This window comes from Mesoplodon mirus (assembly GCF_964341445.2).
Source record: "Mesoplodon mirus genome assembly, chromosome: 5".
Classification (NCBI taxonomy): Eukaryota; Metazoa; Chordata; class Mammalia; order Artiodactyla; family Ziphiidae; genus Mesoplodon; species Mesoplodon mirus.
The window spans coordinates 67,588,744-67,610,808 of record NC_138980.1 but is presented as its reverse complement, the minus strand read 5'-3'; the positions used below and the strand labels follow the sequence as shown (position 1 = coordinate 67,610,808).

Sequence of the window (22,065 nt, the reverse complement as noted above, 5' to 3'; positions counted from 1 at the left end):
TATCATACATGCTGAATAATATTTTGCTTTTGTTCCACTTTGTCTCAACACAGCTTTTTCCCCTTATACCATCTTTCATCCTTTTTAAAATGGAGGATATTTGAAGAGGCTGTGCCTTGTACAAAAGTAATTCACACACAAAAAATGCAACATTTAGCAAATAGGGAAAAAATGGAATATACTTGGAGTATACTTGGAAACATTTGTGTAAGAGAAGTATATAGATGAAGGCAAAAAATAAATGAGGTTATATTAGTTTGTGTGTAAATTAATTTTTTCCTTGTTTTTCTTAGGTTGCTGTTTTGGTCTCCTAAATCCTTGAGAACCAAAGCAAAGCCCTTGTACAAGGACTGCTTTATAGATAAAACAGATGTTATAAATTATAAGACTAAGTACTTGTGATGAAAAATCCCATTTATGTTATGTTTAGACCTGTCCAGTATGAGTAACTATAGTATTTGATACCAAACAGGACAGGACAAGTACTTAAACACACACTGTCTCATTTACGCCTCACAATTCTTTTAGGTCATTGGGATAGAAATTGTAAACTATTTTAGAGAAGAATCTGGTGAGAGGCTTGTGGAGGTTCCGGAAGTGGACTCATTCTCAGGTTTTCTGATTCTACTTTTGTCATTCCACGGTTATCATATAATCTGTCTGCATCAGTGTGGTCATTCAATTGAAAGAGTGTTTTTATTTCAGGTAAATTCCTCAAAGTTGAGAGTGGCTGATTTTTAATTAAAAGCATTTGAAGTCTGGGGATTAGATTTCATTTTTGAAATTCTGTGGTGTGCTAAAGTAATTTGCCTTTGCTTCTACCATAGTTAGTATTATTACATTCCTTTCTCAGATTGAAAAAATGGTTACTCTGGAGAGTTAAACTCCCCAAAGCATAAGCAGTAAAAGAAAAAGATAAATTAGACTTCATCAAAATTTAAAAATTAGGTGCAACAAATGATACTATTAAGAAAGTGAAAAGACACACAGAATGGAAGAAAAATTTTGTAGGTCATATATATCTAATAAGGCATATTTATCCAAAATATTTTTTAAAAGTCTATATCTCAGCAATATAAAGATAGATAACCCAGTTTTAAAATAAACAGAGGATCTGCATAGCTGTTTCTCCAAATAAGATATACAAATGGCCAATAAACACATGGAAAGATGTTCAGCATCATTAATCATCAGGGAAATGCATGTCAGAACCATAATGAGATGTCACTTTACACCCACTAGGATGACTAGAATCAAAAAGTCAAATAATAAAAAATGTTGATGAGGATGTGGAGAAATTTGAACCTTCATACATTGCTGGTAGAATGCAAAATGGTATAGCCAGCTTGGAAGACAGCCTGTCAGTTCCTCAAAAAGTTAAACATAGAGTTACGATATAACCCAGTGAGTTCATTCCTAGGTATGTGTCCAAGAGAAATGAAAACGTATATCTGTACAAAAACTCATACATGATTGTTCATAGAAGCTTTATTTATAATAGCCAAAAAGTGAAAACAACCCAAATGCCCACCAGCTGATGAAGGGGTAAATAAAATGTGGTGTATCCATACAATGGAATATTATTTGACAATTAACAAGAATGAAATGATATATACTACAACATGGATGAGCATTAAAAACATTATGCTGAAAAGACCTATACTCTGAAAACTATAAGTTGCTGGTGAAAGAAATTGAAGATGACATAGACAGATATTGTTAAAATGACCATACTGCCCAAGGCAATCTACAGATCCAGTGCTATCCCTATCAAATTACCAATGGCATTTTTCACAGAACTAGAAAAAAAATTTTTTAATGTGTATGGAAACACAGAAGACCTCAAATAGCCAAAACAATCTTGAGAAAGAAGACTGGAGCTAGAGGAATCATGCTTCCTGACTTCAGAATGTACTACAAAGCTACAGTAATCAAAGGGGTATGGTGCAGAAAACAATATAGATCAGTGGAACAGGAAAACAAAAAACAAGCATATAGATCAGTGGAACAGGATAGAAAGCCCAGAAATAAACCTACGCATGTATGGTCAATTAATCTACAACAAAAGAATCAAGAATATTCAATGGAGAAAAAGATAGTCTCTTCAGTAAGTGGTTCTGGGAAAACTGGACAGCTACATGTAAAAGAATGAAATCAGAACATTTTCTCACACCATATACAAAAATAAACTCAAAATAAACACCTAAGTTTAAGACCAGATACTCTAAAACTCCTAGAGGAAAACATAAGGAGAATACTTTTTGACATAAATTGCAGCAGTATGTTTTTGGCTCCGTCTCCTAGAGTAATGGAAATAAAAACAAAAATAAACAAATGGGACATAATTAAACTTAAAAGCTTTTGCACAGCAAAGGAAACTGTAAACAAAAAAAGACAACCTGTGGAATAGGAGAAAATACTTGCAAACAATGCAACCAACAAGGAATTAATTTCCAAAATATACAAACAGCTCATACAGGTTAATAAAAGCTTTTTGATAAAAAACAAACAACCCAATCAAATAATGGGCAGAAGTCCTTAAATAGACATTTCTCCAAAGAAGACCTACAGGTGGCCAATAGGCACATGAAAAGATGCTCAATATTGCTAGTTATTAGAGAAAAGCAGATCAGAACTACAATGAAGTATCACCTCACACTAGTCACAATGGCCACCGTCAAAAAATCTACAAACAGTTTGCTGGAGGTGTAGAGAAAAGGGAACCCTCCTACACTGTTGGTGGGAATGTAACTGGTACAGCCACTATGGAGAACAGTATGGAGGTTCCTTAAAAAACTAAAAGTAGAGTTATCATATGATCCAGCAATCCCACTCCTGGGCATGTATCTGGAGAGAACTACTTGGAAAAGATATATGCACCCCAGTGTTCATAGCACTGTTTACAATAGCCAAGACATGGAAACAAAAGTCGGTGATTCCAGTAGGTATTCTTATATTTAACCAGTGTGGCAGGATACTCAATTAAGATTTAAATGGTAGGTCTTGAAATGCTTTTGTTAATTAATTTTTTTTTTTTTTTTTTTTTTTTTTTTTGCGGTACTTGGGCCTCCCACTGCCGCAGCCCCTTCCGCTGCGGAGCACAGGCTCCGGACGTGCAGGCCCAGTGGCCGTGGCTCACAGGCCCAGCTGCTCCACGGCACGTGGGATCTTCCCGGACCGGGGCACGAACCCGTGTCCCCCGCATCAGCAGGCAGACTCCCATCCACTGCACCACCAGGGAAGCCCCAAATTAATGTGTTTTTATTTTGTTCTTCTCTGCCTTTTGTTGGTATTGTAGATTCTAGATCATTTTAACAAGAGACATAAATATTGTTGATCTCAATTGCTACATCAGTAATTTCCTTATTCCTCTCCCGTCTCACTCTTAAAGACAGCCCTGTGTACGTGCTTTTGCTCATTTTTCTGGTGACAGTATTTGACCCTTTATTTATAAAGACAAAAACAAATAAGTTAATAAAGGTTAGCATTTGAGTGTTAATGGGTTTTTATTTTAGAACTAATGGTTTATATAAGTTCAGTTCTATTGGGGAATATTAAACAAACATGATTTACTAACTAAATGGATATGAATTACATATGAAATAGCCTGTTGATGCTGCTTATAAGAGTTCTCAGTAATATAAGATTCTTGCTTAAATACGCTAGAATATTTTCAATTTTCCAGAGTGCCAGATATGAAAGAGATTGCATTATTACTTGAAAATATTGATCTTTTCACATCTTCTTCTAGGAAGGGTATCCTTTATGTAATTGTAAATGTTCTAGTTGCCAGCTTGTCTTGTCAGAATTTCTGCTCCAAGCCTTTTGGGTTTCTGTGTTGTCTAATTTTTAGTTGATTTTAATCATAAAGCATAAAATGGGCTTTGTTTTCTGTAGAGGAAGAATAGGAAATCACCAAAAATAAATATTTTACCTTCAGCCAAGAATTTGTTCAGGTTTAAATTTTACCAATAACTTCTTAAGTCTGGCAGTATTTTTAGCAAGAGAAAGATTGATCTTGAAAAGACTCAGAAAAAAGTTAGGACTTAGATAGTTAAAAAAAAATTAAACTTTTTAGCATGTCTTGATATTTTATCATCTAAGTGCTTTAGTCCTCTCTTTTTATTCCTTATCTGATTCTTACAACCTTTAACAAGAATGCAGGTATAGCTATAGCTTCCCATTTACAGCCACAAATTTTAAAAATATAGAAGGATTAAATGGAAGAAGAATATTGCTTTAAAACATTTCCCTTGACCTGTAGCTTGGTCATTTTTAATAGTGTTTTCAGCTTTGTCACTGGGATTGTTTACTCCAATTATCAAGTGTGTTTTGTTTACTCGAATTGTAAGTATATTTATGATTAAAAACAGAATGAGACTTGTTTCTTTAAACAGGACCTTAGGGCTCTTTTAATAGGACCTTTGTTAAAGATATTGGGACTAATCTTAGTGACTCAAAGTGACTTTCTCCTTAGCTGCTTAATCCATAAAGAATTGGTTGGCAGAAGTTATGAGGAATTTTTCTCAGTACTAATGATGGGTAACCTAAAAAGGAGAGCCTCAGCAGTACCTATCCTTTATTTTTAATTCCTAATAAACAGGCTGCTCTTTGTAGATTCAGGCCCCAGTGAGGGGCAGGCCAACCATAGGGTCAGTTCTCATGCAGGTGGTCAGAAGGAATTTAAGGATTTGGCCTGATATCCCAGTGGATTTTTGTGCAGTTTTTTAGTCTTCACATTTCCTCTTTGTGTCGAGGGTTAGGTGGTTTGGGTTGCTCATGTATAATCCCATTGATAGCTTCCCTTAGTTTGCTCAAATCCTAGTGTGAATGTTAAGTGCTAAGTAGCTTGCTTAGAAGTGAAAACTGGCTTTTTGATCTTTGTGTTGTCCTTAGTGGCATCACCTTGGAAATGGAACAAGCACCATTTTTTGCAGTTTGAAGAGAAAATTTCCTTATTAAACAAGTATATAATTTATTGGGATTATCCCGAGTTTGTAATCAAGCTTGGGGCTTTCAGCTGATATTTTCTTTATTTACTGAGGTACCAGCAATTCTAAACACCTACACGTGAGAACTCTTGGAAATTTTTTTCTCACTGGAAAAAAAACAGCATTTCCTAATTTGAGTATTGTCTACTTTAAGTTTACTGTTCTGCTCTATGCCAGTACTATAAAAGGAGTATATTATATATATTTGTGTTGGGGAAATGATACAACACATGAAAGATTGAATCTTGTGGTTCTTTTTTACCCTTTGAGGTAAGGAAATGCCTGTTTAAAAGTGAAATTTTGGACCTTGTCAAGAATTTTGTCTCCCTGACATGAATTTTCAAGATGTTTTAGCCCAAATACTTCTTTGTTGAGCACCTTATCAGTGTTCTATACCATGCTAGTCATTTTTGTTTTCTCTGTTAGACTCCAGCTTAATTTAGATTCCTCATCCTGCTCAGGACTCATCATATTGCTAATAAATGAACTGAGATTACATGGGGAATGATATGTTATTATGGTGTAGGTATTCTGTGGATATTGCTTCATGGTAATTTTTTGTTGTTCTTTTTCAGTGTTCCATTGGCAAGCTACAATAATGGGGCCAGTAAGTATTCAGATTAATTTTAGAATAAATAGTTTATGTAATTCACTCATTTTAATCCAACTTTTCTTGTTATCAACAGAATGACAGTCCCTATCAGGGTGGAGTATTTTTCTTGACAATTCATTTCCCAACAGATTACCCCTTCAAACCACCTAAGGTAATTGGGATATGACAATTGTTTTGTATCTACTTTCGACAATACTATTGAAACAGTTTACAAAAAATTTTCCTTTTTTGATAGGTTGCATTTACAACAAGAATTTATCATCCAAATATTAACAGTAATGGCAGCATTTGTCTTGATATTCTACGGTCACAGTGGTCTCCAGCACTAACTATTTCAAAAGGTAATAGAATGAGTATTTGATATCAATATAAAAAGCCTACTGTGTTTTAAGATTACTTATTCTGGGAAAGATTGCTCAGATTCCTTTTTTAAGAGGAGGTAGCAATCCCCCTTATTCTATCTATCTGTCTGTCTATCTATCTATCTATCTATTTATTTATGGCTGTGTTGTGTCTTTGTTTCTGTGCGAGGGCTTTCTCTAGTTGTGGCGAGCGGGGGCCACTCTTCATCGTGGTGCGCAGGCCTCTTACTATCACGGCCTCTCTTGTTGTGGAGCACAGGCTCCAGATGCATGGACTCAGTAATTGTGGCTCACTGGCCCAGTTGCTCCGCGGCATGTGGGATCTTCCCAGACCAGGGCGCAAACCCGCGTCCCCTGCCTTGGCAGGCAGACTCCCAACCACTGTGCCACCAGGGAAGCCCCCCCCCCCTTATTCTTAAAAAGACCTTTAGACCCACTGGAGAGAGCTGGATTTTCAAGCATAGGTATTCCTTGGTGTCGTGACTACTCTCTGTCCATTGCTCTTGCTATTCAAGCATAGGTTGGAATATGGCTACTTGGTATGAATGTTTTTTTTAGAGCATAGTAAAAGTAGAAGACAAACAATGTCTCTTCCAACCTTGACATCCATGAATGGAAAGGATAGATATTGTTCCAGAATAAGAAAAAAAACAGCCATTGTAGAGGAATGCTTGTATACTATAAGCATAGTCAGTAGTTTCTTGAAGAGCAAAGTATAGGTGAATTCATATTCACATTCTTTAAGGTTTTACTAGCTCTTATCTTCAGGTTTCTGTCAGGAACAGAATCACCCTCTAAGATAATCAATTTAATATAAATTTTTATTTGAGCATCTTAATCTTTGGTATACTGTGTGTATGTGGGGGGGGGTGGAAATGTGTAGAGAAAGTTAGTTACCAACTTTGTGATGGAAGATCCAGTAGTTCTTTCTTTCTTTATTTACTTACTTATTTGGCTGCGTTGGGTTTTCGTTGCTGCATGCGGGCTTTCTCTAGTTGTGGTGAGCAGGGGCTACTCTTCATTGCGGTGCACGAGCCTCTCATTGTGGTGGCTTCTCTTGTTGCGGATCACAGGCTTTAGGTGCGCGGGCTTCAGTAGTTGTGGCACACAGGCTCAGTAGTGTTGTGGCTTGCATGCTCTAGAGTGCAGGCTCAGTAGTTGTGGTGCACGAGCTTAGTTGCTCCACAGCATGTGGGATCTTCCCGGACCAGAGATCGAACCCGTGTCCCCTGCATTGGCAGGCGGATTCTTAACCACTGCACCACCAGGGAAGTCACAGGGTCCTTAGTTGTGGTATTCGAACTCTTAGTGGTGGCATGCATGTGGGATCTAGTTCCCAGACCAGGGAGTGAACCTGGGCCCCCTGCATTGGGAGCGCAGAGCCTTAACCACTGCGCCATCAGGGAGGTCCCCCTCCAATAGTTCTTTAAAATAAGACCTAGTTATATGAGGAGGTTGGGGATTTTTTTATATCCCTGAACTGAATATTATCTTATTTGTTGATTTGAGATTGTTCAACCCCTCAAAATCATACCCAAATGAAATCACAAGTGGATTAAATGTTGTCAAAGTACAGATACTAGAAATAGGCTGCAAGTATGATAATGGGCCAATATGTTTAACAGATATGAAGAACATATATAAATCAGTAAGGAAAAACCTAGATCCCAATGGACAGAAAGGAACAGAATAATCAAGGAAATTAAAATAAGTTCCCATTTTTCACCTTTTTAATTAACAAAGATCTTTACAAAAGAAAACTAAATGTTGGTGAACTACATTGAAATGAGTGCTTATATATGCTACAGATAGAAGTATAGATTTGTATAGTCCAGTCTGCCAGTATGTATTAAGAAATAAGAGATTTAATCATTAATACCCTTTGACCCAGTAATTCTAGGTTCATTCATTTGTACTAAAAAAATAAGCCCAACTGTTAAAAAAAGTTCTCTGTGCAAGTACATTTGCAACAGTGTTATTTCTGAAAAATAGAAATTACATATAGACTCAACGGTAGAGGAGAAAATATATTGGTTCTGGCAAATGCATTCAAAAGAGTATTGATCCTTAAAAATATTGTGGGAGGGCTTCCCTGGTGGCGCAGTGGTTGAGAGTCCACCTACCGATGCAGGGGACACGGGTTCATGCCCCAGTCCGGGAAGATCCCACATGCCGCGGAGCGGCTAGGCCCGTGAGCCATGGCCGCTGAGCCTGAGCGTCTGGAGCCTGTGCTCTGCAACGGGAGAGGCCACAACAGTGAGGCCCGCGTACCGCAAAAAATATATATATATATATAGTGGGAAATAGGAAAATACAGTGTTTGAAAAAAGCAGAAAAGAGATAAAGTGTTACACACTGTAACTTGCGTTGTACAGAAAGTATATTAAATAGCTAGAAAGAAATAGTTTGGGTATTTGGGGATGAAATTTGCTACATGAAAATATTTTTCTTTTCTGTCTACTTAAATTTTATCATTTCTTTAATGCATACATTTAGGCAAGAGGCAACATAGTTTCATGGTAAAGAACATAGATTCTGGATGCAACTGCCTGTATTAGGATCTCAGCTCCACCTCTTATTGGATGAGACTTGAGACAGATTGGCTTCTGCATTCCACAGAGTTTTCATCTGTAGAATAGGGATGATAAAAACTATTTCACTGTTATTATGAAGATTAAAAAAGCAAAAATGCATAGTTAACTGGTTCCTTGTAAGCACCCAAATAACTGGGATAAAGGCACTATTGTAAAAAGTATTGGAGGGGACTTCCCTGGTGGCGCAGTGGTTAAGAATCTGCCTGCCAATGCAGGGGACACGGTTTCGATTCCTGGTCCGGGAAGATCCCACATGCCATGGAGCAACTAAGCCCGTGCACCACAACTACTGAGCCTGCACTCTAGAGCCCATGCACCTCAACTACTGAAGCCCATGCGCCTAGAGCCTGTGCTCCACCACAAGAGAAGCCACTGCAGTGAGAAGCCCGCGTGCCACAATGAAGAGTAGCCCCCCACTCGCTGCAGCTAGAGAAGGCCTACATGCAGCAACAAAGACCCAACGCAGCCCCCCCCCCAAAAAAAAAGTACTGGATAGGACTTCCCTGGTGGCGCAGTGGTTAAGAATCCGCCTGCCAATGCAGGGGACATCGGTTCGAGCCCTGGTCCAGGAAGATCCCACATACTGTGGAGCAGCTAAGCCTGTGCACCACAACTACTGAGCCCACAGCCTAGAGCCCGTGCTGCACAACAAGAGAAGCCACTGCAGTGAGAAGCCCGCACACTGCAATGAAGCATGGCCCCCGCTCGCTGCAACCAGAGAAAGCTCACACGCAGCAACAAAGACCTAGTGCAGCCAAAAATAAATAATTAATTTAAAAAATTATTGGATATTTGTCATGTTATAATTATGGTAGGACTTGCATACTCTTAAAAGTTAATTTTTTGAAGGAAACAAATACTCTGGGGCATTAAATTAAGATTTCTGTGGTCCTAGGCAAAAATACAAATAAAAAATCAGAGGACCACATTTTTTTTTTTTTTTTTTTTTTTTTATTTATTTTTGACTGTGTTGGGTCTTCGTTTCTGTGCGAGGGCTTTCTCCAGTTGCGGCAAGCGGGGGCCACTCTTCATCGCGGTGCGCGGGCCTCTCACTATCGCGGCCTCTCGCTGCGGAGCACAGGCTCCAGACACGCAGGCTCAGCAGTTATGACTCACGGGCCTAGTTGCTCTGTGGCATGTGAGATCTTCCCGGACCAGGGCTCGAACCCGAGTCCCCTGCATTGGCCGGCAGATTCCCAACCACTGCACCACCAGGGAAGCCCCAGAGGACCACATTTTTCAAAATTGTGACTGACATAGTTTTCCAGATAAGTGACCCCTTTTCTTTTTGTAGGCCTCCTTGCAATTCAAGGGCTGCTTGTGAAAGTGTTCATATGCCTATTGTTCTTGTGATTTCCTGGCCTGGTTGCTCTTCTTTTACCAAGTGTCTGTAGAGATAGAAATCTAGATACAAATGGGGCCAACAGAGGTGGGACTGTGTGTGTGTGTGTGTGTGTCTGGGGGGGCGGGGGGGTCTAGATACCTGAAATTATTACCATAGCTCTTTTTTTCTTTCCCTTCTGTGCCTGGTGTTGGTTTTTTCAGTTGTTCTAAATCATAAGGGCTGTTAGTTTATTTGACTTGATATGTTCTGTCTAGATAGCTATCTTTTAAAATAACTGCAGTGCCATTTTGTTGAATTTGGTTATATCAACATACCTAGGTTTAGTGTTTTAAAGAAGGCCTGAATCCTATGTGTGATATAATTATCCCTTTAACATAGTCTGTTTTTTCTTTTTTTAATTAATTAATTAATTGATTGATTTTTGGCTGCATTGGGTCTTCGTTGCTGCACGTGGGCTTTTCTCTAGTTGCGGCGACTGGGGGCTACTCTTCATTGCAGTGTGCAGGCTTCTCATTGAGGTGGCTTCTCTTGTTTCTGAGCATGGGCTCTAGGCACGCAGGCTTCAGTAGTTGTGGCACGCAGGCTCAGTAGTTGTGGCGCACGGGCTTAGTTGCTCCGTGGCATGTGGGATCTTCCCAGACCAGGGCTTGAACCCGTGTCCCCTGCATTGGCAGGCAGATTCTTAACCACTGTACCACCAAGGAAGTCCCCATAATCTGTTTTTGAGGGCAGTAATCTTGACCCGAAATGCCCTCCACTTTGAGTATATAGGTAAGGGACCTAAATATACAGAAAACTTAAAGGAAGCAGATTAAGTGCATCATAAAGCCACTTGATTATATGTTTTTAGAATTGGAAGTGACTGTGGGTTATGACACTAATGAAAATGGGTATGTGCTGATGAGGAATATATATATTGTTGGAAATTTAGTTACTTCAGTGAAGAGTCTCTACAAGCTGTAGAAATAGAAGTTATTCTCTTTATAGAGAAAGAAGGTATAGTATATTATAAGCCAAAATTAATTTTCTACAAATTAAAGGATCTAAGTAGTGTACTAAGAACCCTTTCACCAGGTCCAGATAACCACCATCCTACCTTCCTTTCCTGGAAAGAAAGAGAGAAAAGTTATTTACTTAAAACTTATCTTTTTAAAATGATACAAATGAACTTATTTACAAAACAGCAACAGACTCACAGACATAGAAGACAAATTTTTGGTTGACAAAGGGGAAATGGGGCGGGGAGGGATAAATTAGGAGTTTGGAACTAATAGTTACACACTACTGTATATAAAATAGATAAACAAGGACCTCCTGTATAGCACAGGAAACTATTCAGTATCTTGTAATACCCTATAATGCACAAGAATCTGAAAAAGAGTATATATGTATATGTATAACTGAATCACTTTGCTGTATACCTGAAACTAACACAACATTGTAAATCAACTATACTTCAATTTTTTTTTTAATTTGTCTTTTTAAAGTTGCCTTATTGAAATAGTTGGAAGAGTAAATAAAGGGAACTTATAACAAATACTAATTTGGTTGTATGTCTAATTTTAGGTGAAGAATCAGTTGTATTCTTGCCAGCTGGATAGGCCAGATAAGTTTCTTCTTCTATAGTCAGTAATTTCATGAACATTCAGAGATCTATAACTCCTTGTTGTCATTTCCAGGAAATACATGAAATCTTTCCTAATTGCTGTTAGAATGTTCTGTGCTTGAAGAGGGCATCAGGTGATACACCTGACAATGAGAAGAGAAGATATTTTGGGAATGCCATCTGCCATTTGTGGGCAACAGGAATGAAGAGTCAGAAAACATCTTGCCTGATGTTTTTTGTTTTCCATATACTCTTAAGGCAAGGAAATAGCTTTTTTTGTTAACAACTGAATGATAAAGGGCATGTAAACTTTCTCATCTCTCAGAAGCCCTTGATCTCCATAGAACAGATTTGATAGGAAAAGGAATATTCCTTTTCCTGATGAATTTGATGTTTGGGGAGTAACGTGGGCTCTGAATCATTGTCTCTTGCTACAGAACATTAGAGAGAAATAAGGTAGCTGAGTTCTGGTAGCATCAGAATAGAAGGATTGGAATTTATTTCAGTATGTCAGAGACCACTGGATTTAATGTAATTAGTGCCCTTAGCCTCCTCTTTGCTTTCAATAAGGAATACATAAGTTAATGAATTTGAACAGAAGAAACTGTACTGTTGAGATCTGTCTGCTACATTCCGGGTTGTCACTGAGGAAATGGCTTAGATGAGATTCTAAATCATTACTGAAAATAATTTGAGACTTTAGTTTGAGATATGTTGTATCCTCTATAATAAGTGTGGCCAGCCCCATTTGGGAGCAAGTACTGGCCTTTATGTTCTTAGACTAAATCGTTTTCAACTAAAAATGAAACAGATCCATTGCATTTGAATATATAGTACCTGCCATGGAGAAAGCAGTAATTGTTGGATTTCATTGTTGTCATTTCTTACTAAGAGCAGTCAGTAGTGTGGTTGTCTTTGGAATTTTGAAAGCCATTTATCCCTGAACATGGGCTTCTAAAAATCGAACTTCATAAGCTGGGAAAAGTGTTATTGGTCTAGGATTTGGAAGACCTGGATTCTAATTCCACTCTAATTTTACTCACTAACCAGGGACATGAGGCAAGACACTTCACCAGCCTGGGCCAGCTTCCTCAGGGGTTCAAGCATAGAGAAATCTTGTTAGAATCTTTGTTGATTGCTGTTACTGTAAACTTAGGTAGAGCTTACAAAGCTGTTAGGCACTACAATATAAATAGGGTCTTAGAATTTTCTCTTGTGTTGGCATCTCATGTTTCTTTCAACCTTTTTGCTTTTGTTCCTCTACTAATTTGTATGTTTTTTTCATTCTAGTACTTTTGTCCATCTGTTCTCTGTTGTGTGATCCCAATCCAGATGATCCCTTAGTGCCTGAGATTGCTCGGATCTACAAAACAGATAGAGAAAAGTAAGTATGGTCTCCAGACAGCAGAGTATCTGTGGTAGGGTGGAGATATTTTTGTCTAAGGGCTGAGTATGGGTCAGATACTTAAAATGAAGTCCTAATATACTCATCTGGGGACAGGAAAGAGGAGTATTTGCATCGACTATCATTATAAATAAATGATTTTATATCTGATTGTTTCATGACTCCTACTGCCTAGAAAAACTTTTCTATAGTATATTTTCCAACAGCTTTAGGTCTTCTGCTTGGCTTTTGACGTGTAAAGATTTTGCATCAAGAGCCCATTTGTCTTAGGTAGGTATTTATAAATTAATGGGAAAGAGAATTGATTTTCTACCATTTGGAATAGTGTAAAAAAGAAAGTGAATAAATGTTACAAGACATGAAAGCCCCAAGTTTCCTTTAAAATAAAACTTGTAGAATTTACATATTTTAGAATTGTATTGTGAATTATTGAAGAGTGGTCAGGATATCACAAGAGATAATAACTGAAAGTGTTGAAGAAATCTTTTTTTGTTTGTTTGTTTTGTGTATTATTCAATAAGATTGTGAAGGAAATAGATGGGAGGTAGTGGATAATTTTCTAAAGTTAAAATATAAAAGATTAAACAATTAATTGAATTATTGGTTAGAGAGGCATATAAATAGGATATTTTAAAATGGAGCTACATTGAGAATGGGGAATTCTAACAGCAATTGGTTCTTAGTTTAGTTTTTTTCTGTATTTAGGTCTGAATAGTATCTGTAACTGTATTCTTGGCTGCATTCAGAATAAAATTAGATCATGCTTTTTTCTATTTGTGAATTTACTTAGAAATGCTTTTTTTTTTTTTTTTTTTTTTTTCGGTACGCGGGCCTCTCACTGTTGTGGCCTCTCCTGTTGCGGAGCACAGGCTCCGGACGCGCAGGCTCAGCGGCCATGGCTCACGGGCCCAGCCGCTCCGCGGCATGTGGGATCTTCCCGGACCGGGGCACGAATCCGTGTCTCCTGCATCAGCAGGCGGACTCTCAACCACTGCACCACCAGGGAAGCCCAGAAATACATTTTTTGATTAGTGAACCATTTTGTCCAGTGTTTAGAATTATGGGCATTTTTCCCAAGTCATTGTGGCGGTAATGGTCAGCAGAACTTTTTTAATCAAAGAATTAAAGATCCTTTTGCCCTGCTTATTTTACTACTAGAATGTTCTTCTGGAGCAATAAACCCATTCATTTTAGCAACCAAATTGTTAAAATAAGTCCTGCCAGAACTGGTTGTTTTATTGATGCAGGGGGAAGTATTATGTCAATTTAATCATTATTATATGATTTCAAGAACTATATAATATAGAATTATATTGTTCCAGGAACTCCAAATAAGTCAAACAAGGGTTGAAGATTGTCTGTTAGAAATACATCGATCAAGTATAGACTGAGGGTATGCCAGCAAGTGCTAAAATTTAATTAGAATCCTGTATTAGTAGCATTTATAGGATATTTCCCACTATCATTGAATAAATGCTTATTAGAAATTTGGAGTAGGAAGATGGCTTAGCTTGAATATACTATAAGTTATTCCCTTCAAGTTACTTCATGGGATAATGAATGAACTCTGTTGCTTTCTAACTGACTCCTCACCTATGTTAAGCTAAGCTTCTCTTTGTGTGTACAGGTACAACAGAATAGCTCGGGAATGGACTCAGAAGTATGCGATGTAATTAAAGAAATTATTGGATAACCTCTACAAATAAAGATAGGGGAACTCTGAAAGAGAGAGTCCTTTTGATTTCCATTTGACTGCTTTCTATGAGCCCACGCCTCATCTTCCCCTGTGCACATGTTTACCTGATACAGCAGTGCTGCGTGTTGTACATACTTGGAACAACAAACTAGAAATACTGTACTTCTGTACCAACATTGCCTCCTAGCAGAGAAGTGTGTGTGTGACAAGCCAGTTCTCCAGGCATAACCTAGGTGTGAGACTAAAAGCTTTCCTTATTGACTTAAATTTGGATAACGGCAGAGTGAGGGGTGCTGGGTATGGTGTGTGCTTGGATGGGGAAGAAAAGCTCCACTGACCTGTAGGAGATTGTTTTTTAAGTGAAATTCCATTAAACTCAAAACAAACAGTTACGAAAAGCAAGGCGAAGAACATGAAGCTGTTTCTGTATTCATTTTATTCCGAAGGACTTAACGTCTTAGGTGAAAGTTATGACCAATCAGATTAAACTCTACCTACATCCTGTATTTTAAGGTCTAAGTTTAACTGGTCAACATTTAAATGGATTGGAGCTATTAGTAAGTAAAGTGTGATGGGCTTTGTTTCCAACTCTTTTACATCTCCCCACCCTTCAACCTTCATCCTTCAGCCCCTCTTTCTCTCTTCCATATTCTTTGGTTTGTATGTGGTTTCTCAGTTAATACATAGCTAATAGCTCTTATTTTTCTTATGTTTTTAACTGCTTAGGTCTATCTGGATGGTGAAAATTCATTCGATGGAAATACTTGTGTATATTTAAAGACCCAATTGCTCCTCTGGAGCCTGTACGTTCAAGAATGATTAATCTGTGTAATAAACTGATTACTACAGTCATTACATATAATTTTGTGTGAATAGGCTTTTTGATTTTAAGAATTTTGTCTAGCTGAGATTAGTGGTGGATTTTTTCCCACCCCTGAAATGTTTTCATTTATACTGTTTGCATTTCAAAATCATGAAACAATTCAGTTTACATAGTAAAAAGGATATCTTGAAAGTAATTTTACTGAACAAGATAAATGCATAAGCTTAAAAGAATTTTCATGAAATTTATATGTGCAGTATTCCAGGAACATGACTGTTAAACTAAATAAGAAATTTGCTTTATTATTGAAACTAAGCTGCATTTCACCGAAACCTTGTGACATTCCTTTGGTACATAGGCCATAAAACAAAGGCATTGCTATTTGGTAAGTTAAGCTTCTGTGATTGTGATTGTAAAAACAACATTGACCAAACCTGGGAAACATGAGCACAATCTTGTATTGGAGAGTCTACATAATTACTTTGCACTAACATTGCAGGATGTTCATCCAATTTTAAATTGTACTGTATGTGGCTTTTTGGTCTTCCCTTGACGCTAGTAAAATGTAGTTTGAAACTTGTAAACAGCTGTGTTTGCCAGAAACATCGTTCCTGTGAACTAGGCAAGTTACTTTTTCCCCCCTACTTCTCCTAATCTAATTGTAAACCAGGCCAGCCTGAAAGCAATGGCTGATGCTCTCTAGCCGTCAGGTTCTTTCAAATGCATCTTTACACTCTTGCACAAAAATTGAGGAATAAATGTCCACTGCTTTTGGTTTTAAACTTGTTTAACTTGTCTTATCTCTCAATGTCACTATTCCATCTCAGAACTAAGGTGTGATACCGGAAACCTTTGAAGTGCTTCATTTTAGCTGCTGGCTACTTATTATTAGCATTTCTAGCATCCTTGACCTTGCAAAGAAGTTTGACTATTAATAATTGTGGGTAAAGGAGTTAGAATTGAGCTCTAACCTAAAATTACCCTCATTCTCAGTATCATGGGTAAGTGGGAATTCAGTTTTTGACTGTTGACCATGGGTTAGTTGCACAGATCCTGAAAGCCCCATTCTTTGTCATCTTAGACAGCAACCAGCTTATTACCATTTATTAGGTCATAATGTAGATATTTTCACAAGAGTACTTTTAAGTAAAGTGCTGAAGTAAAAGTCATCCTGGTGTTCATGAAACATTTGGCTTTTGAATGCAGTTTGGTCTTGCTCATTTGAGTTTGGAACATATTTGGTCCAGTCTGCTTACATATGCCTTGGCCAGAATGAAGGTTCAGTGAGGGGGAGACCACCTTCCCCATTCACAAAAAAAGTGTGTAACTCAGGATGGGTCTCATCTGGGATCACATTGCTTTTTACAGAAGTGTCTGTAGTTTTATCACATGTGAAAGCTTGTTTGCAGTAGATTTGATTATCTTGGTGAGGCAGTGGTTACAAAGGAATGTCAATGTATGGGTTCCCGTTGCTGCTTTTTTGTTTTTAATTTAAGTATAGTTGGTTTACAGTGTTGTGTTAGTTTCAGGTGTACAGCAGAGTGATTCAGTTACATATATATATATGTATATATGTGTGTGTGTGTGTGTGTGTATAGATAGATAGATAGATTCTTTTCCCTTACAGGTTATTACAAAATATTGAGTATAGTTCCCTGTGCTATACAGTAGGTCCTTGTTGGTTATCTATTTTATATATAGTAGTGTGTATATGTTAATTGCTTTGCTTTTTTAAAAAAATTAATTTATTTTATTTATTTATTCTTGGCTGTGTTGGGTCTTCATTGCTGCGTGCGGGCTTTCTCTAGTTGTGGCAAGCAGGGGCTACTCTTCGTTGAGGTGCACAGGCTTCTCATTACAGTAGCTTCTCTTGTTGCGGAGCACGGGCTCTAGGCGCATGCGGGCTTCTGTAGTTGTGGCTTTCGGGCTCTAGAGTGCACGCTTAGTAGTTGTGGCACACCCACTTAGGCATATGGGATCTTCCCAGACCAGGGCTCGAACTCGTGTCCCCTGTATTGGCAGGCAGATTCTTAACCACTGAGCCACCAGGGAAGCCCCTGCTTTGCTTCTTAACAACATGGAGTGCTTGATCAAGTTATAGTTGGAACAGTCTCTTTTGGTAAAGCTACATGATTTTGGATACTTGCATGCTCTGTTACTGGCCAGTGGTCAAAGGTAGCGTTGTCCTGCTAGTTTCTACACTTTGGGTAATATAAAGATTTGGCAAGAGGACTCTTGGGGTGGGGAGCAGCGGGGAGGTCTATAGAGAGAAGGATGTGGTGGTGAGAGAGAGGGGCAGAGAGAGTTCTCTGCACTGACCTAGCAATTGAGGCATTCCTTTTCTACTTCCAACAGCTACAGTATTCCACTTTTCTAGTCATTCCTCTTTGCCTCAACAAGTAATTTGGAGCCCTAGGTAGGTTGTCAGGGGAAAAGAATTATTTCTAAACTACAGTTGGAATGCCTGTAAACTGCCCTTTGTCTGCAATTAGAGTGAAACTGTGGCTTTTGTCTTAGTCTGCTGTACCATACCAATTAACACCCAGTGGCTAGGTTTTAATAGAAGAACTTTCTTCAGTTCCTAGATCTTCTGAATTATGAACACATCTTTCCTTCCTTCCTACCCAGGAATAGCCTCTTTATTACCCCTGCAGAAAATTGTCACTCATGTTAGGGACCCATCTCCATTTCATTCCCTTTGTGAAACGGTCTTTATTTCACGTGATGGGTTATTCTGGTGATTGTGATGGTAGAGAAAGCAGATTTTTTTTTCCCATTTAAGCAAAGCACAAATGCTGACTCAATGTAATATCACGTAAAACTTTTTCTCTTATGTTTATAACTCAATAGATTGGTAAATCCAGAGGAACTGTTATAATCACTATATGGGACATACTGTATTAATATTTCAAAAGTCTATTCCAACCCATTTCTTCTTTTATATTCTAAAACATCTTCATTATGTTTGATGAGATAGATCCACAAGAAGATGGAGGTACCCAAGGCCAGTCCGGCTTTCAGCCAGTCAGGTTTGTCATCTGGTAGCTCCCAAATGTAGAACCTGGAGCGTGCTAAAAAGCCATTCAGGATCCTGGCCCGGGCCAGCAGCCTGGAGAGGGTGGAGAAAGCAGACTTTTAATATGAGAATAAATATGAAGGTAGCAAACTATCAGAATATACATTCATATCCATCCAGGAAAGAGAAAATAGACTTCCTTTGGGACACTCCTGGAGCCTGTTTCCTGTTTCATCATTCCTTTGCTGTGCGTGCGCTTTGATGAAAAGTGGCTCTGAGTTCTCTGTACCAAACAAAAGGCTTCCTTAAAAGCCTTTTCCTAACCTTAGCCCCAGCTGGTATAAGTGGTTGGTATTCAGGCACCTCTGAATATTTCCAGGGATATTCAGAGGTGCCTGAATACAATTCCTGGGATGGGCTTAGAAATAATGAAAACCGGCCATGGGATCACTTTCTTAGGGTGATCCCGAAACACATACATTCCCCCATTGTTGCCATATTTTACCCTAGTCAATATAAGTGGCAAAGCTCAAAGCTTGGGACTGACTGTAAAGCCTTTAAGGCCTTTGGTCTCAGCGGCTCAATGTGTGACACAGTCACCAGCCAGCTTTGCCGTTTCTCAGTGCCTGCTCCTGGGCTGATTGAAGAAGAGGCAGAGTCAGACATTTTTGTGACAATTGATTACTTTTCATCTTTGAATTTTTTGTGGAGCTGCACCCTAACCAGAGGCAAACTGTAGCCTGCCTCTTATCAGATGAACTATATGAATGTCTTAGCACCAGGATAGCACTTAATAGTTTTCAATTGAGTGGGGGTTTTGTTTGCTTTTAATCTCCTGTGTGAGTTGTTATTAATAGAATGGCCTTTTCCAGGGCTGAGGTTCCTGATAACCCTACAGTGTATATACACTGAAAGCAAATGGTTGATCACTTTTGGAAAGGCCAAGAAGAAGTTACTGAGTGCCCAGGCCTCTGGTGACTGATGTCCAGAGAAGAGCAGCATCAGCCTCAGTCAGTGTGCCATGTTCCTTTTCAGACTTCTAAGGATATGAGGGGTGACAGCAGCCATTTTCCCAGAAACCTCGCTCCTTGCCCTGAGCCACTTGTTCTCCTGTTTGAATTTCTTCCTAAGTACTTAAAAATCTTGACTCTTAAAGGGTACTCCCCTACCCTAAATTGTAGGGCCTCTAGAGAACGAGAGTGAGTAGGAAGGGTTTGGCCAGCTTTCTCACCTTTGAAGTTTTCCATAGGAAGTGAGTAGCTTTGAAAGCTCTAAAACTGCTACTTAGGCCTTCTGACTTGGAGGTTTCTAGAAACAGTACACAAGTACAACCTGACATTTGGGCTCCAGAGCCAGCTCAGGGGTGAGAGATGTTCCATGCTTGAGGTAGTTGGCAAATCTAGGCTACCTACCTGAGAGGGGCATCTGGAGCTTCCCCCAGCTAATTAAGGGGCAATACTGGTTAGGTCCTTCTGGGCAGTCTCCCCCCACCTCCATTCCACATTTCTGCCATCTTTGAAAGGTGTGGCTGCTTGCAGGGTGTTGCAGTAAAAGTTGAGGGGAGCTGGCCTTGTTTCAGAGGCGCCCAGGACTTCCAGTCACCTGCTGCAGTGTAACAGAAGGAACCAGGTTCCGGAACAAAGGCTTTCTCAGACCTGCCAGAGAAGTTGAGCTTTTTCAAAGGATGGTTCCAGATCATCTAAGCCTGGCCCTCCTTTGGAGGGGAGAAAGAGAAGGCATAAGACAAGGGGTAAAGGGGAGGTTCTGGTGCATTGCAAAAGGTTATGGGGCAGGCACTGTTTGCATGAGTGTGGGGTTTTAACCTCTAAGCTGGAGAGAAAGGACACTTGAAGTTTTGGATGTAAATTTTGGGAAGAAGGGCAGAATTCCTTTGTGATTTCTCCTCTGACACACTGTGTCCCTGGGTTCCTCCCTGCTAATCCTGCCCCCTGCCACCTTCTGACTTAAGTAACAGTTGGGTAGGGTTAAGTTTCTATGCCCACAGGTGGAGGAGGTGACTGAAGTGCGTTTGCTTGGGTAGGGAGCGAGCTGGTATCTGAGTGGATGCTAGTGCCTGAGTTGCCAGCAGAGGGCAGTGGTGACCTATAGCTGTAACAACCATGAGGTAGGTGGTCAGTAAATCGGCTTGGACAGAACCTGGGAGGGGCTTTGGTTGGGGTGGGGAGGCCTGTTTGGGTTTAGCTTTGTTTACTGTTTATCCAGAACTGGATGGCCCAGTGTCTAGCTCATTATGCTCCATCATAGCCTTAATCACAATGAGGGAACAGATTAGTATTCTAGCCCAAGGCCTGCCAGAAATGTCAAGCCACCAGCTCCCCATTCCCCTCACCATTGGTATAGTAGCCATATGCTTGTGTGTGGACAGGTTCGTAGGGCCCAGGCCAGGGCCTTTGCCCACCTAGCTGCAGGTTGCATGGGGACAAAGGCCTATCTGTTGCTTCATGTGAACAAGGGGATCTCATATTTCTGGCACTTCTCTGGTGCCCACTGTTACCTTTCCCCAAATGCAGGCAGTCTCTGCGACTCTAGCCAACTAGCCCTGTCTCCTTTGCCTGCCTACCTACTCTGGGCAACCAGGACATGACTTTTCATACCTGAGGGGTGGAGGGCTGGGGACAGGAGGAACAGAGCTGGGGGCTGGTGATAGGGCCTGGGAGATGTTCTTCCCTTATCCTTTTCAATCTTATCTTGTGTGTTGGGGCCCTAGACTCCCCAGTCTTCCAGCCCAACAGCTGTGAGCCTCCAGGGCCACTACCCGGAAGCCAGCTGCCTCTTCTTGGGGAATTCTTTGAAATTCCAGGCTCGGCCATCTGGGTATGCAAATATCTCCAGATTTGCTGAGCCCGCCAAGTGGCTGCACCCCAGGCAGAGCTGTGAGAATTAACTGCCACTACCCCCAGATGGGGAAAACTGCCTAGGGGCTGTTGGTGCATGGAACCTGCGCTTTCACCTGCTGAGAGACTCTTTAAGAGTGGGAGAGAGAGGAGTCCTGGGGGCTCCCTAGGTCCTGCTCTAGTTACTAACTGTATAAGGGATTTTGCATCTAAAGGGTGAGTTGGGAGACCCTTGGGGCCCCTTCCTGGAGTGTGAATCTCTGAGCATAAGAAAGTCCCTGGAATATGGAGGGAAGCCTTGGGTCTAGCGTGCCTAGAAGGGTGGGGGCTATCTGCAGGGAAAGCTCCTGGCTTCCTACCATGCCAGATCCAGGCAGTAGAGCTGGCTTAGGCAGCCCAGAGGAGGCCCAGCAGTCTGGCCCCCAGAATGCCTTGCTTTCTCCCAGGCCTCCCCCTGGGGCTGGTTATCTGGCTGTAGCAGGAGGAATGTGTGCTTTGAGTGGGGAAGGGGGGGGCAGGGTCAGGGCGGAAACCTGGGAATGTGGACTCCCTGCTTGTCCCTGTCCCTGTTGGAGGGAGGGAGCCATGGAGAATGTGGCTGACAGGCCCCAGGCGTGGGAGACTGTAGGCCTGCTTGTATGTGTGAGTATGTGCGGGAGGGGGCTGCCCATGTGTGTAGGAACGTGTGAGAGAATTGTAGGCATGGACATTCCTTAGTGTTTATGCATATGGGTGTGAGCCTAAACTGTGTAGCCTTTG

The 22,065-nt window shown here is 40.1% G+C and overlaps 1 protein-coding gene across 5 annotated transcripts in view; it reads left to right on the top strand.

Annotated features, from left to right (window-relative positions):
- The window catches only part of UBE2D2 (ubiquitin conjugating enzyme E2 D2), a 59,880-nt gene extending 43,663 nt beyond the window's left edge, over positions 1-16,217 (top strand). For 2 of the 5 annotated variants that reach the window (XM_082623620.1, XM_082623622.1), the window contains 6 exons: positions 5,567-5,598; positions 5,678-5,755; positions 5,840-5,945; positions 12,802-12,895; positions 13,123-13,186; positions 14,544-16,217. In XM_082623620.1, the coding sequence (XP_082479746.1) occupies positions 5,567-5,598; positions 5,678-5,755; positions 5,840-5,945; positions 12,802-12,895; positions 13,123-13,186 (374 nt within the window). In that variant the 3' untranslated portion in view covers positions 14,544-16,217. Of the gene's footprint in view, positions 1-528; positions 614-5,566; positions 5,599-5,677; positions 5,756-5,839; positions 5,946-12,801; positions 12,896-13,122; positions 13,187-14,543 lie in introns of all 5 variants that reach the window. The other 3 variants (XM_082623618.1, XM_082623619.1, XM_082623621.1) reach the window with 3 other exon arrangements.
- The last annotated feature ends 5,848 nt before the right edge of the window (positions 16,218-22,065 follow it).